General features: G+C 41.9%; 1 protein-coding gene across 4 annotated transcripts; it reads left to right on the top strand.

The window, feature by feature from the left end:
• Positions 1 to 1,921: 1,921 nt before the first annotated feature.
• Positions 1,922 to 14,924, top strand: rab3db (RAB3D, member RAS oncogene family, b). Of its 4 annotated transcripts, none has more exons than XM_072693342.1 (5): positions 1,922 to 2,264; positions 5,914 to 6,150; positions 11,279 to 11,397; positions 11,885 to 12,009; positions 12,171 to 14,924. In XM_072693342.1, exons 2-5 carry the CDS (start codon positions 5,914 to 5,916, stop codon positions 12,356 to 12,358), a joined length of 669 nt encoding a protein of 222 aa, XP_072549443.1. In that variant the 5' UTR covers positions 1,922 to 2,264; the 3' UTR covers positions 12,359 to 14,924. The 4 variants fall into 4 exon arrangements, with proteins under 4 accessions (XP_072549443.1, XP_072549444.1, XP_072549445.1 ...); XM_072693343.1 differs by lacking the exon at positions 1,922 to 2,264 and adding an exon at positions 2,333 to 2,514; XM_072693344.1 differs by lacking the exon at positions 1,922 to 2,264 and adding an exon at positions 5,431 to 5,528.
• Positions 14,925 to 17,054: the final 2,130 nt, after the last annotated feature.

Genomic DNA, 17,054 nt, shown 5'->3' with positions numbered 1-17,054 from the left:
GGAAAACGTTTGGCAGATGGTTTTACATTGAACATTTCAAGAACGTTTCTAGAAGCACCAAAAATGGTTTCATTATTGTCAAAGAACCATTTTAGCTTTAAGTGTAGTAGTAGAAGTAGAAAAAGCTTTAAACGCTCATGATGGAGTGACAAGGCCACATTTCTCAGACAACTTGAAGGTTGTTTCATAGACCTGTGCATATTTACTGATCTTCAGATATTACAAAGATGCTTCAAGTGTGAAAACCTCCTCCCAGACCCCTGAAGCGTCTTGGTAATATCTGAAGATCAGTAAATACGAACATGTCCATGAAACATCCTTCAAGTGTCTGGGAGAAGGTTTGCACACTTGAAGCAGCCAACTACATCTTTTCACACTGTTAACTGGTAACGCAACATCATTGGACATCTTTACACTCTTGGTGAAGAATACTAACTGCCAAGCTGTTACATCTGATAACAGACACCTGTGTTTGCTAGCATGAGTATGGGGAGGAGAGAGCGAAGATCAAATATGCCCTCCTGGAGTCCAAAGCAGATCAAAGTCGCTATCTGATGATGATAGGAGCGCTTAGACAGTTGCGCCACTTGGGGAGCCCTATATTTAGACCAATTCAACAAACACTGCCTGACTAAGATCAACCAGTAGTCTTGAAAATGCTCATTTATACTCCCTTCATGTACACATACGAATACGTCCGTTTAAACGTTATAACCACCACTGCCCATATACTTCTATGCATCCTTTACACTGGCATTAAAACAATAGTTTCTGACTACAACAAACATGGCAGTTGTGGAGGAGGCTGTGAAAACGTACTTACTACAAAAAAGATGACAGAGGAACTGTTGGCTACAAGGCCCCACAATTTCCAGTGGTACTGCTACGTTATTCGGCCATATTTGTCCATAAGCTTTCCAAGAACATGCACAAATACGAACAAAATGACTGCAGAGTCCGGACGGCAGGCTCCATCTTTCCGTATCCATATTTAAAGCTGATCATAAATGAGCCTTAAAGTTCCACTTAGTACATTGCACCGCACGTGTTCTGACAACAGATTATACATTTCAAAAGAAATTTTCCTATCTATTTTTGATGCTTGATTTGTGGTTATACGACCCATTCGTTTTCAGAGAAAAAATATAAAAACATGCAAATCAGCCCTGAAAATAATATCAAGTTCCATGTGGTCAAGCTTCATGAACAGGCCTACTGAACACGAGGGCAGGGGTGTAGCTTATCTAACCGGCTTTCTAAATCCAGCATTTAACATCATTAGCAGTGATGCAGGTTGAGGCTGGGAGGGATCACTTCTCAAACTGCACTGACAGGCAATGAACTAGAGAGCCTGTTTTTTTTTTATTTTGTATCTCCATCAGAGACCATAGAGGCTATAATGGAGAGACGGACGGCACCTGAGGCAGATGGCAAATAAGGAGGAGGTTAAAAGAAAAAGAAACACCAGTATATATATATATATATATATATATATATATATATATATATATATATATATATATAATTTTTTTTCTTTTTTTTTTTTGGTAGACAAACTTTCTGAACTAGAGGTCAATGACGATGACTGCAACATAGCCTACTATCCTTCCATACATACATAAGGTTTACGTGTAATGCTGATAATGCCTCCACCCGTCAGCACTCCCCATGTTTCTGGACTATCTGGAAAACACCAGGAAGTGCAAGAGAACGGGGTCTGGAGAGGAATGTGTTTTTTTTTTCCACTCCAGGAAATGATCGCCTGCTTATCAGTAAAGAATTTGGAGCTTTCCAGTTTTGGTCTCAAGCTGCCATACAATACGTGCCAAATAGGCCTGCCCAAACAATCCCTGCCCCACTGTCGTCTAAACATGCTCCTTAATCAGGCTCACCGGCGGGTTATCGACAACGTTAGGCAACAACAAAGAGGGGGACGAGGACTAGATGTGGAGTTCGAATAAAAAATAAAAAGGTTTAGTCCCCTTAACGGGGTCGAGCTTCCATATGACCCCGTTTGGTCAGCCTGTCAGTCGGGACACAGTGTGATGTGATTTGTAGGATCCGTATTGAAGGAGGCAGGCTGGCTGGCTGGCTGGCTGCTCGCTCCTGTGTACACACTACAGATCCGGGAGCTCCACAGCGCCAAACACGGTGTGTGTGTGTGTGTGTAAGAGAGGAGGCTACATGCACCCTCCCCAAAGCAAGGAAAGCACCGGCAGCTCAAACTCCAGCACCGAGACGCGTTTTACACTCCTCAGGCTGAGGTAGGAGCTTTCAAACTTTCTTTGCTGGCTTTGGTCGAAGCGTGGTGGAGAGAATCGCCTCAGGGCTGCTGGAAAAGTAGCACGAACTGTTTGCTTGCTTCTCGTCTGCGGCCGCAGTTTCCCTGCTGTGGCTAAATAACGCGTAATAACGCCAGGTGCGGTAAGATCTGTGCGGTAGGAGCTGGCCAGGCCCTGTTGAGGAAGACCCTTCCGCCCAGTTTGGGGGGCACCTGGACACGGGGTCTTACAGGTAAAGAGTCCGAGCTCCTCTTCGACTAACGCGTGGTGCATAAACAGAAGAACAGCTGGCTAAAATTCACTGTTAAAAATGCGTAAAGATAGGCACGCCTTAAAGGGTGAACCGATTCACAAGGTAGTGATTCGATATTCATATATTAGTGTGTGTATGTGTGTGTGTATATATATATATATATATATATATATATATATATATATAGTGAGTTCTCGATGTTCATATATTTCCCGATACAGCAACAAAACAAAACAAAAAAATAATAAATAAATATATATATATATATAAAATGAGTGGTTTGGCAGACCTGGATCTCATCTAGGTTACTTAAGTTCTCGACAGATGTCACATCTGCCAAGCGATCAATAAAGGCAGTCCCATAGCACAGCTCAATCACTCGCTAGGCCCGAGGCTTTGAATTACACTCATGTTACAGATCAAAAACCTAGCAGTTCTTAAAGGACTGTCTAAAGGGCCCATAACAACGAAGGCCAAGCTGCTTCATGCAAAGTAAAAGAGTGTGATGTATGTACAGTAGTACGTAAACACTGCTCAAGTTTCACAATGTGCGGTTCAGTATAGTGTATATAGTCCATATATTGAAACTGGACTATATACTGGGAAAAGCAGCCAGTCAGAAAGGAGGTCCAAACACAGTCAGTTATGACTGTTTTTGGTGTTTAAAATGCCAAAAATAGCAGAAGTAGCCAAAAACATGGCACAAAAATAACATGGAAGTAAAATATTTGGTGATGTTTTTACTGTATTTTGTAAGCCCTGTACTGTACAAAATGTTCCACGTTTTATTCATTTTATTGCATTTGTAACCCTGATATGACTTCTATTTCTACGTAATGCTAATTCTGATGACCATTTCCAAATATTTTACATTTAAAAATATTTTGTCCTCAGCAACTGCAGATATGTTATGTATCTGATATATCCCATAGTTGACATATGACCAAAATATATCTCAACACTTTACACCTTCATGATACACAGTACATATGATGTTTTGGTTTTCTGGGCTTTGAAAAGTTGGTACCCAGTATTGCCATATTTTAAAGTTGCTACCCTAAAGTAGTGGTTTTAATTCAACATTTCACACACTGCGCAGCACTAAATCCAATTACCCAGAACTAAATACCTTTAAAAAAAAAAAAAAAAAAAAAAAAAAAAAAAAATATATATATATATATATATATATATATATATATATATATATATATATATATATATGTATATTAAATGCATGCTAGGCTGAGAAAGCCTGCTGTGATGTAACTACTCAAAATAACAATTGGTGCACTCTAAAGGCTCGTTATACTTTCTCTTGAGAGGGTCGAACGCAACAACAAAAAACAACACTATAGGCATCACACTTTTTTTTATATACTTGACGCTTCCGTAGTCGTTGTTCTCCAGAAAGACTGGTGGCAGTGAAAAGAAAATACCCATGGAAAAGTACCCAAGATTAGTGCGACCTGTCTGATTTGGACGGGGCATGTGTGTCACTTTACAGTGGCAGGGCATTTGAGTCTAAAACGATTAAATTTCAATTAGAAATTATGTTGTTAATCACAATAATTCTGCCTATCGTCATATTGCCCAGCTGTTGTCCAAAGTGAAATCCAGTCCTTTACAGTTTCTTCGCAGTTAAATGAGCAATTTAGACCAATCGCTTTCCCCACACAGGAAGGGCTTCTACCGATTAGCCTCAAACATGTGGTCATGCTTGTTGGGTAATGGGATTTGCCCTCCTCCTGGACCAACAGATTTAGGATGTCTGTGAGATGGTCATCGCCCAGTCGACCACAGTAAGGCATGTTCTGATGTCCAGTTAGTGGTCTGTTTGCTTGAGCAGCTTTCAACTATATGTTTCTTCCTAGTACGTCCACAGCATCAGGCCTGCCTTTGACCTTTTTTACGGTGCCTGTTTTTATGGTTTTAATTTAGGCAAACATCTGCTTTGTGTTTGAACTGCCGAGAAGGGAATTAAACCAGCAGACCTCAATTAAGTCATCCTATGTCTTCTGCCTGTGTCTTCCTGACACGGCTCGCTGCTGGAAAGCTTTGATTTATTAGGCGGGACGTTGAGGGGTTTTGCGTGCAGTAATGACGGGGAGTGGTTTCTGTTTGGAAGACCTCTGGGTGCAGACTGCCCACACAATGGACATGTGACTGGGTTTTTTTTTTTTTTTTTTTTAGAGAGGCTTTAAAGCTTTCCTGCTAAAACCTGCCAAGAAAGCAGCACTAGATCCTTGTGTTTACAGTAGAAAAAGAGATTTTAAAAAGGAGAACAAACCTCCATATGATATATATATATAAAAAAATCTGTTTATTATTGCCTGGCTGAGCTAATGTTAAATGATCTGCTTAAAGGCCCTTCTGCAAAATGTCAAAGAGAGGCCCGCTATAGCATGTGTTTCAAAACCTCTCTCGTGCTGCTATCCTCTTCCTTTAAAAGTTTGCAACACCTCCTGCTGTGCGAACCACATGAAAACTTCACTCGGTTCATGCAGGCTTAAGCTTAACTGTCAAAACGGGCTCCTCATGAGGAACTTGCTGTGTCTGAGAAATCTTCTTGCATACACTTGCCAAGTCCTAGTGAGAAGAGGTTTCCTCAACAAGTCAGTAACAATAATCCGTTCGGCCACTTCTTTGAACTCAGTCTCTCAAGCATACTCCAGTACTAAGGATCTTCCCCTGCCCCTGCCCCCTTCAAATAACACACACGCACACACACACACCTGTTGCCAGAAGCATGCGTTCACACACAGCTCACATTTATACAAGAGCTCTTCTTCCCCTTTGGAACAATAGCGTCCGTGGGCACTCGTGTATTGTGCGGTAATATGTGCACCACTGGAGAGGAGTCGTGCTCAGAGAACTCCGGCGGCCCTCTAATGGGGTCTGTGCGTTTTGTTCGGGAGCCCGTCACCATGGAGATGCTCCTCGTCCATCGCCAGAGGCTACCGTGCGGCCCTCTGACTGACCGAGAGGGGAGGGGAGCGGAGGGGAGGAGAAGGGTGTAGAGAGGAGGATGAGGGCAGGGCAGGGAAGGATAGGAGGATTATTTGGTTCACGACTTTGAGCTCTGTAGTTTGTTGGCTCTCTGGCTTTTTTTTTTTTTGGAGATGACAGACTCTGGAGGCTACGCTCAGAGGGTAACCAGATACCCAGCTTTAGATGACAAAGCAAGTCGCTGGGACTGTTCAGTTGATGGGTTTACAAAAATGGACTGTAAACAGCGTTTTAGCTGCTGATTAAGTTTCTTGTCGCAGATGAAATTTCACTTGTGCCCGGTATCTCTAGTCCTGTGGTGCCTTTGTAGTCTAGGAAAGCAGACCTCGTCTGATTTTTGATGTCTTAACGCCCGTTTTTTTTCTCCTATAGATGGCGACGGTGAGCGAGTCACGCTTGCAGCAGCCCTCTCAGAAGGATGCAGCGGATCAAAACTTTGACTACATGTTCAAGCTCCTCATCATTGGAAACAGCAGCGTGGGCAAGACCAGCTTCCTGTTCCGCTACGCCGATGACTCCTTCACCTCGGCCTTCGTCAGCACGGTGGGCATCGACTTCAAGGTCAAAACGGTCTTCCGCAACAACAAGCGGATCAAGCTACAGATCTGGGTATGTTTGAATGATCTTTTGTTCAGTCATACTGATACAGCACCTAAACCTGGTTTGGAAGCCCCAGTCACTTCTTAATACTCTCAGCCTTCCTGCTGTATGTTTATCACGCTCCCTGGTGGTAACTACAGAGGTCATCCTTATCTAAGATAAGTTCTGCATTGTCCATATGAATATGCTTATAAAATTGCATATTAAAACTTATCCATGGTCTGTGTCTGAAAGTGTGCCCTATTCACTACTATATAGTTCAATACTTTGGGATTCTGCCATTTGTTTTAGTGGTGTCCGAAAACATAGTGCTGAATTTTCAGTGCACTGTAACAATGTACACTCCATGAACATGGAACATGGAATACCCATAATCCATGTTGGTTTAAAGGTTTGCGCACAGCTTCTCTAAGGAAGGCCGATGTTCAGATTGCTGTGCGACAGCAGATTGCGTAGCATAAACAATGAGGTGACACACAAAACGAGGTGTCCGAAATCGTTCACTACCTTGTTGAATACTGTTCCCTAGAATATTACTTCATATAGTGATTCAGATTTCCGCATGTATGGGGATGGGCACGGTTTCAGACACAGCTGAAGAAATACTTGAAGCAGCATTATGACGGGGCAGTGGCAGCTCAGCGGTTATAGCTCCAGGCTATTGATGACAGGGTTGTGGGTTCGATACCCGGGCTCGGCAAGCTGCCACTGTTGGTGGCCTTTACCCTCTCTGCTGTACACAGTACAGAGACAAATACCTTTGTGTACCTTTACCTTTACCTTTATGTGAGAATTGCCACTGAGTTCCCCCTACAGATGGGGAGGGTAATTAACTTACCCTCTACACCACACTGCAGTGAATGCAAATCACGCTTTGAACATCACACTTTACACACCCCTACACATGCATTTCTGGACAAGCTGAGAGAGGCAGAACAGTCACTGAATGTGGACTGATGCGGTACAGTAATATTACAGGATTTTACACTAATATGACTTGGGTTACGCAGTACTACACAGTTCTCACAAGAGGTCATGTACATGATCCACCAAAGTTACTGGGCCTGGAGTAGCAATGGCAGAGTAGCCATTCTCTTAATAACAAGTTGTGCACCATCAGAATGATCCTGAAGCTGTTATTTGAAGGTAAAACTGCTACATAATAAAAATAATTGTAATGGACATCCACATAGTGAGGTTACATAGACATGGCTCAATGTTATGCTAAAACAAATGGCTGAAAACAAGACACATCACATTATTTTAAGGAACACGTCTGTATGATCTTAAGCTTAGTTCCCACTTGTCCAACAAGACAGTTGCTTTAAAATGTTGTAAAAGGTAGTTTGATCAATGTGAGCGACCAATCTTTAGAACACTGGGTAAAGGCAGGTGGAGTTGTAAAACATGTTCATTTTTGGGCCCCAGGTTTTTAAAATGTTGCAGGTCTTCATTTTAACTATCAGCACCCAACAACACACATTCGCTTGAGTCTCTAATTGCATGTTGTTTTTGTTGTATGTAGGGTTTAACACCTTGACTATATATGGCACAAAAAGGGACTACGTCTCCTGCTGTCACATATTTTCGCAGTGCAGATTCGTACTACATGTCTTTGTTTACACATTGTTTTGTTTATTAAAATAGTGTGCATCAAGAGAAGTCACAACATAGCTAGATATGGATGGTAGAGGAATTTGGGAAATGAAATGAGAAGATGGAAATCACTTGAAAACAATGTCTGGTTGCTAAACTTCAAAGTTTTAGAAACTATTGTATGAAACCATCAATCTACAGCCACCATGTGGACTCTTTTTTTTGTTGTTTTTTTTAATGTTCAACAGCAGTTAAAGTGTCACCTGGGCCTCAGAGACAGCTGAGCAAAGGTTTCAGATAAAGGGGGTTTGGAGTGCAGACTGACAAATACGCAAATACACACCCCTTTCTAAAGAATGCACTCAATGATGCAGACATGCACAGTTTGTCTAGTCACTGTAGCGTAGTACTGCCAATAGAATAGGACTCTCTAGAGCAGATAAACTTGAAATTATTGGCACCCCCATCCAAATTGTTTCAGTAATTTAAGACCGTGCAAAGGTCATTATATCATACTCTTCAGTTTTTGCTGTTATTTCTGTCCTCCAGCCTCCCATTATGTTACTGAACCGTGAATTTCATATCTGACTCTGCATCTTTCTGCATGTTGGTTTTTGTCGCAGCATTTTAAATAGCTGGTGCACTTGAAGCCAGAATGCAGTGAGTGGAACGGCCGTGGCAGGTAGGCTAATTGATGTACACTCTCGTAGCTTTGCAAGTGTGAGGCAGATGAAGTAGATGGCACTGCTTTCAGGCCGGAGCCTTCCTTAATGTGCTCAGTGGCATCTGTCCAAAGCTGAAATGGCCCCATTGTTTGCCTACACCGGTTCCTCCAGAGGGCCCAGGGCATGTGCTGGCACAAAGCACTTCCTGGCAAAGCCCCACCCCTGTCCATTTTTCTCTACTGCCAGTAAGTTTAACTTGTCAGGGGGATTTAGATGGTGTAGCAGCCTTTCAGTCTAAGGCACCCTGATTTTCACTTTCCTTCCCAGATCAGCAGTGTACAGTAGCTAGGAGTGCCTGATGTTTGCCGTTCTTAATTAAAATGATGTTTATGTTTTGTGACAATATGATGTTCTTTAGACAGTGATTTCATTGGCATGTCCCACGTTGATCTAATCTTAAGCCACATTTTTAAAAAATGGATTTTTTAACTGTAGTTCCAGCAACATTTTGGTTACTGAAGTCAAGATTCAGGCTTAACTTTGGCTGTAGACATGCAAAAGGTTGGGCACCCCTGGTCAGAATTTTGTGTAGCTAAGCGAGTCATAGATGCTGTGACTTACAAAAGGCATAAAAAGTTGAAAATTATGCACTTCTTTAATATATATTTTGAATTAAAAAAATTAAATTATTTGCAAGAATCAGTGTCTTCCTTTTTTCCTCCAAACTTGCCTTTGCTCATTATAGTGAAAACATTCATTAGTCCAAAGTGCATCAGGCTTGTTTAGGTGTTCCTTTGAAAACCTCTGATTATTTAATTTATTGGCGAGGATGTATATGTTTATATAGGTGTTTATATTTATAAACATGATATATATTATATAGGTGTTCTTTTGATGACTCTCTTATGAAGGTTGTATTTGTCCAAATGTTGCTGCACAGTTGAACAGTGCACCACTATTTATAAAGCTTTGAAATTTGCATGTAAACCCCTGATGCTTGGCCTTCAAACACAAAAAAGGACCTGCCCCACCTCCTCTGATGACAAGCATTGGTCAAAAACATATGATCTTAGGGTCATGCTGCTTGCCATAGGCCTTGCTCTCTCAGGGTTGGTTGATGGCACTTTCTTCCCACATCACTCCTACAGTGATGTTGGTCAACACAGGCACCTGTAAGCTGCTGCTTTCCTCAGAGCGTGATCACCCTCCTGGTGTTGGGGTATTGCTAGTGATCTGGGCAGTTCGCATTCATTCAAATTGGGTAGAAAATGGGGTAGAAATGAAGATAACAAAATCCAGACCCATACCAAGAGCCTTTTGAGCTTGAAGTGCTGTTCGGCTTGACCCACCATTCTTCCAAGTTCAGCTTGTGGAGGACAAACGTCTAGATACGTCTCTTATAATGATATGATGAGGGTTAAAGTGTGTGCGTGTAAGGGGTGCTGACACGGGAGCAAAAGACTTTCCTGATCTACAAGAGCAGACTGTCCACAGCTGGTTACGCATCATGGCTTTGTGTCAGCAGAAACAGGATGTGACATGTTCGTAAAGCCTTGATGACGTTTACAGTGTTGACCTCCCTGTCACAAGGCTGCTTTCTATTTCTGGCCGTCTCTTGTTCTTTTCTTTGTTTGCCGATGTTATCTGTTCTCGACTAAGCTGTTAACAAAAAAGGTAGCGAGGGGGCATGCACATAATCAGTGGGTCTAAATCATTACAGTGAACACACTGTCTGTTAAGTAGGCCATATTGTGTTTGGCTGTTGCATGGTGTCAAATAGTCTTTCTCTCATATTCTCAAATGTCTCACCTGTATAAATGTATTCAAAAGAAAGCAAACACTGTACTTAAGAGCACAGCTACTGCACGTAGCTTAGTAAAGCGATGTTGGGGCTTATTCATTTATTCTCTTATTCGTTCATTCATTCCTCCTATAAATGGGATGCTCATTAAAGCTCATCATTACAGCTCGGCTCATCATTAGTGGGAGATGCACAGAGGCTTAATGGAACATGTCCAACCTGAGTGACCCTGCTGTTACCTGGGTAACCTCTCTCCTCCCTCGCTGATGATGTCAGGACTTTCATGCAAATGAAGGGGGCCTAACCATGTTTCCAGGCGACAGTGGGGCAGTTGCTGTGCCAACATAGCCCCTTCACCTGTTTGGTTACTTCAACTCTTCCATTTTGTAATTGCTTTTGTCACCAGCGGCTCTGACGTCAGCTTTGTCCAACTGTTGTTAATGAAAGAATTCCAACAAGGCTCAGACCAGCTAAACTGTTTTGCTAAAACAGTGATACGGCGACTTTGTTAGGAAATGAGAGCAAATCCTTTGTACTCTTTGGCTTGTTGCCTTTTTTTGAGCTCTTGATTCATCGAGTTGATAAACCCGGGATCTTCCAGATCAAACTCAGAAATGATTGAGACATAATTAATGAAATGTCTTGTAGGCTTGCTTGTTCACAGCACGATTTTGATTAATTGAGGTGTTCAGTGGCGTTTTCTTTCCTGTCACAGTGAGAAACAGTAGGATTTTGTATGGGACTGCCCTCTGCTGGCTAGCTGTAGCAGATGGCCTACTGTACAACTTGCACTTTAAAGGGAGCAGTGGGAAACTTCATGGTTTTTGAAGGCGAATGAAGTGTACATTTCTGAATTTGTGTACCTTTGTGTAGCAGATGGAGCCAGTGTTCATTTTGTCCCAATTTTTGATAGTAAATGAGGGTATTCCTTAATTAATTCCTTAACTCCTTTAGACCATGTGGAAAAACCCTCTGCTTGAGTCATGATCTTGTTAATGCCAAAGCCATTGCATTGTATTGTACTGTACTGTAAAGCTGCAGTGTATTTGACCCTTATTATATTTGTTTGTATTAGGACACAGCGGGCCAGGAGCGCTACAGAACCATCACTACAGCTTACTACAGAGGAGCCATGGGTTTCCTGCTAATGTATGACATCACCAACCAGGACTCCTTCAGCGCAGTACAGGACTGGTGAGTAAGTGATGGAAGAATGGAAGGAAAAAGGCAGTGCAGGCATAGAGGCAAGTTATTAGTTTAGAATTTGCACTTTATTAGGAAGATTATAGGAATAGTAGGTTGGGCCTCCCTTTGCTCATCAAAACATCTTCAATTATTCGTGGTATAGATTTTTGTGAGCATGATTCCGCCTCCATTTTCGATGTGTTGTGCATTCTGAGTGCTGTTCTGCTGTTTTTTTCTATATTGCATCTAATTAAACCCCACAGACTGTTCTACTGAAAATACCAAGAGATCAGCAGTTTAGACATACTCAGACCAGCCCGTCTGGGTCACCAACTATCATGTCACACTTTCTGCCAGCCTGTATCTGCATAAGTCTATGCATTTCGCTGCTGCTAATAATTCCATAATTCCAAGAATTCCATTCAGGTGTAGAAATGTTCCTAATAAGGTGCTAACTGTGTGGCTTACTCTGTGAGCACATGTGTTTTGGTTTCAGGGCTACACAGATTAAGACATACTCGTGGGACAACGCTCAGGTGATCCTGGTGGGTAACAAATGTGACTTAGAAGACGACCGACTCATTCCAACAGAAGACAGCCAGAGACTGGCTGACGAACTAGGTGAGAAGGACCGCACACACCCTAGCAGATACACATACAGCAAACAAAACACACCCGCGTTCATGCCCCAGTGCTAATGTAAGCATACTGAATTATTCACACATTCTACACCTGTAATGCAAATTTCTGTGGATTTTGGCTCTACCTTCCCTCTTTCCCAGGATTTCAGTTTTTTGAGGCCAGCGCCAAAGACAACATCAACGTGAAGCAGGTGTTTGAACGGCTGGTGGACGTGATCTGTGAGAAGATGAACGAAACCATGGAAGGAGAAGGTGGTCCTCTTGGCAATCACAAAGACCCTAACCTACAGGACTCTGATACTGAGGGACACAGCAGCTGTGCCTGCTGAAGACCAAATCCACCTGCATTTCACCTACCAATCATCCCCCTTTTTCTCTTTTCCTTTCACCTACCCTGTATTTTTTTTGGCCAGATTCATTGTATGATGAACTAGTTAATTGCACATGCTTAAGATTTAGGGTTCTGTCAAGGACTGAAAAATAGGTCTTTGACTATTTTCTGAGCTACATAAAACCACCTATGTGTGATTAAACCAGACAAAGAACTCAGTATATAGAACTGTTTACTTTCTAGGAAACGAGTCTATGAGTCTATGAGTCTATGAGTCTATAGTGTAGATATCAGTTGATGAGCAAAATTATGCTTAGCTGTCCATCACGGAATTGCTAAGTGAGACTAAGGTCAATGTCAAGACTATTGCCAATTTTCTCAGAACCTAAACATGACCAAAGGTATCCACACTGGCACTTAAATCTCCCATACCATTTACCCACGCCCCTCACACCAAGCCTAGATATGCAGCAACTTCCACACCCATCTATTCTCTAACCATTCTGCCCTCAACAACCCTGCTCCTGTCTACCCTCCCTCCTCCTCCTCCTCACTCCAGAGGGGCTGGGCTTAAAACAAATCTGTGGTCTTAGCCCACAGTGGGCAGGTGCTTGTCTCATGTGCCATCAGATAGCCCCAAACTGCCATTCTCTACCCTACTTGCTTCTGTATTCTGTGCTACTTTTTTCCCTTAAATCTAGCCTTAGAGGCTGGAGATGAATCTCAAAGCACAGTGAATAGTTGGATTACACAATTCCTTACCGGTTTCACTGACTAAAGACTACCTGACTTCCTGCTGTTCTGTTACATTTAACTTGCCCTGTTTATTCAGTATCGCATCCAAATGGTTTTGACAGCATTTTTAGTATTAATTATGTTTAAAAAGCAGGATTTGTTAATGACACTCGAGCTGTAGCATATAAGAAAGATCAGGCTAGGCACAAAATATTTATGGAGGAGAACAAGTACAAGGTCATGTTTCAAGGTCCCGCTTTCTTTGTTCTTGTAGGCCTTTCGCTTTCACGCTTTCCCGCTTTCACACCTAATACATGCAGAGCCTGTGTCTTTAAGCATGCACAATTAGAAATTGCGCTGAAACTGTACACAGCTTGTAATGCTTAAGCGATAGAGAAATGTCTGACTTAAGAAGCCATTACTAAACCAGGCTGCGCTCCTCTATTTACTGAGACAAACCTCTTTAAGACAACCTTTAAGATCCACTGGTGCAATCAGCTTGGAAGTATGTACATATTACCACATACCAGGTACCATCATAATCTGCACTATAGCACGAAACCCTTGTATTTCCACAATGTCAGCTTTCCAAAGGAAGTCAAACCAGGTAGAAATGTATGTAAGTGTAGAGAGATTCTATCGCACATTACTTTGGAGCTTTTCTATTGGGCCATTCATCATGAAATTTGGACACTGTGTAAAGAACAACCTACAGTTTCAAATGATGTGAAATGGAGATACAAGGTTGTCGGTTAACATTATCATAGGCTTTTATAAGGCTTTATGCCTTTTGGATTGCTCATAAGATACTGAAGTAAAAGCCTAAAGGTAAAGTCTATTGTTTTCACCTGGTCAATGTATTAAGACAGAGAATAGAGAGACTCTGTCCCATCTCATGCAATCCCCCTCCCCCTTGTTCCTGTCACCCAACCCACCTACAGTGCCAACTGTCCGTTATGACCAGTTGGTGGCTCTCAGCAGATACTCTGGTCTTGCTTTTTTTTTTTTTTTCCTGTGACCTCTTTTGTTATGTTTTTTACACTTTGGCTCGATGTGTCTTAAACATACTGTACCATAAATTATATTTGGGTTCATGGTGAGGGTATAGGAAACCTGATCCACTAGCATTTTCCTATTTCTAGCATGTTTAGCCCTTTCGTTCTTTTCCGCATCAAGGCTTTAAAGAAATATGAAAGATTCTTAGAGGAGCCGCCATGTTGTTAAGTATTTCAAGTAGTCACATATTTATTCTGTGCCCCTGTGCCTGCTACTGCAGTGGGACACCCATCAGTCTGTATTCTCTGTAAGTCTCATAGTATTGATGTCTTGAAAATGCTCAAAGATCATGGTGTCATGCTTCACGGAAGTCAAACTGGAGGGCCAACGTGGTTTGGTCAATTTCCTGCTCAAATTCACCTGATTACACTTGGACGATAGATACCTGGGGGTATTTCACAGAGTAGGATTTCTTCATTTTGCCAGATGAGATGGGCCCAACCTTGAGTCTGTCCAATTGGAAAAGACCTACAAGATGTTCCTACTGGATAATCCTTCATTTTGTCTGGATAACTGAAAAACTCTTTGTGAAATACCTCCAACCTGGATGTGTTGAGCAGTGAAATCACTCCTCCAAGAATTGGATGTTGTAAAAGCTCTGACAGTGGGGTGTGCCAACAAGAAGAAACTACAACAGGAGCGCCCATCAACCTTGCACCCATTTAGTGTTTTAAACCAGGCATTGTGTTTATTTTCTTTGTCAGGAATGTTAAAAGAAGCATAGAAATGAATGTATGGACTGTCTGCAAAATAAAACCTATTATTTGTTGAGATTGAGATTCTGGTGGACTGTGAACTCACAACACTTACACAGTGAAAAGAGTTTGGTGCATTCGACGTGCTCAGCTGGCCAAGGGGGTTGTCCTTGGTCAAGAACAGGAGAGCGTAGAGTACTTCTGATAGCATCTGATTTACGACTGTACACCACATGCCTGCTACGCTCTATCTAGCTATCTAGCTACCCAGAAAAGTGTACATGACGAAAAAGGCTTCCTGCAGCACAGTTTCCTTATAGCCACCGGTAACCCACAACCTCCTGAACCATAGAAAAACAACAAGAGAGCCCCCTGTAAAACAACCCTGTGCACAATATAAATGTGGAAAACATTACATATCTATCTAGAGATGCATTCGGGCCACTGTCCTGACAAAAAAAGGCCCAGTCCAATATTTTGCCCGCTTCAGCCCAGGGGATCCACCTGCTCAGGACAGTTGTGTGTTCTTCCTGCACATCAGTTATTTTATTAGCAAATGATAAAGCCTTCTGTTGACTCAGGTGTTCTGCACTTTCCATGACTGGAGTTGAAATATTAGAAATACTAGTAATTAAACGATGACTTAAGAGCAAGGAACTGGGCCTTCAGCACTAGACCTGAAGAACCCTGGAGTTGATTTAGTTCATTAAAAAAAAACTCATCCTTAATTCAGATACAAACATGACCAGATCAACACAACTCAGCAGTAACTGCTGTTCATTTGCTACACAAAATGTGTTAAAAGTCAAGCTATGCAGTGATCAGCACACCTGTGTCTCCATACCACTGCAGCTTTTTCTTTTTATGAGTTTATTTTATAGATTTTTTTTATTGATGAGTCACTGTTTCCATGCCCTTACCAAATACACCAACAATGAGCTCCAGACAATGGAAGAATGAAGAATCTGAAGAAGTTATATCGCAGCTTATGAACTGGGATGGTGATGCAGAAGAAGAGATTTCAGAGATGGAGGATGCTTCAGAGTCAGAAGACAGTGCTATTGATAATCCAGATTGTCAGTTTTCCCACGATGAGGAGGATTCAGAGGACGAGTCTGCTGTGGCACCAAGAAACGCAACAATCATCATCCACAGAGGGGACATGGACTAAAGATGGTAAAATAAAATGGTCAACATCACCACACCAAAGCCGAGGCAGATTGTCATCTTCTAATGTCATCAAAATGACTCCTGGTCCGAGAAGATTTGCTGTCACAAGAGTTATTGATATTGAATCAGCATTTCAGCTCTTCATATCCCCACCCATAGAGAAGATAATCCTCGTCATGACCAACTTGGAGGGGAGGTGTGTCTTTCAAGAAAAATGGAAGCCAATGGATCCAACTGACTTGCATGCTTACATTGGAATTCTGGTGAGTATACAGGTCAAAGGGTGAAGCAACTGCAAATTTATGAAATGAAGAGAATGGAAGGCCAATCTTTCCAGCAACAATGTCTTTCGAGACATTTCATATGATCTCTCGTGTGATCCGATTTGACAACCTTGACACCAGAGCTGGTCGACGCGAGAGAGACAAACTTGCAGCGATCAGAGATGTTTGAGATAAATGGGTCAAAATCCTGCCTTTATTGTATAATCCTGGCCCACATTTTACTGTCGATGAGCGCCTCGTTCCATTTAGAGGACGCTGTCCTTTCCGACAGTATATGCCAAACAAGCCTGCGAAATATGGCATCAAATTATGGACAGCCTGTGGTGCAAAATCCAGTTATGCATGGAATCTGCAAGTATATACTGGAAAGCCACCTGGAGTAGCACCTGAGAAGAATCACGGAATGCATGTGGTATTGGAGATGACTGAAGGGCTGCAAGGTCATAACATCACATGTGACAACTTCTTTACATCCTATTGTCTTGGAGATGAACTTCAGGAGAGAAAGCTGTCTATGTTGACTATGTTGGTCAAGTTAAATGGAAAAAAAAGTGTTTGTGAAGAGGGAAAAATTTAAATCAGAAGTTATTTAATATAGTGTTGGAATTGTATATTTCTTCTTCTCGTCACTTCTAAATGTTTGTATAATCTAAAATAAAGTTCTTATTGGTTTAACTTTCATTTTTGACAGTTTGGAGTGGATTTACACAATATAGGTGACCCGCAACTTAATAAATGTATTTTTTTCTCACCA

The sequence above is a fragment of the Salminus brasiliensis genome, chromosome 12, assembly GCF_030463535.1.
Source record: "Salminus brasiliensis chromosome 12, fSalBra1.hap2, whole genome shotgun sequence".
In the NCBI taxonomy this organism is placed as follows: domain Eukaryota; kingdom Metazoa; phylum Chordata; class Actinopteri; order Characiformes; family Bryconidae; genus Salminus; species Salminus brasiliensis.
This window is presented reverse-complemented; position numbering and strand designations above follow the sequence as displayed.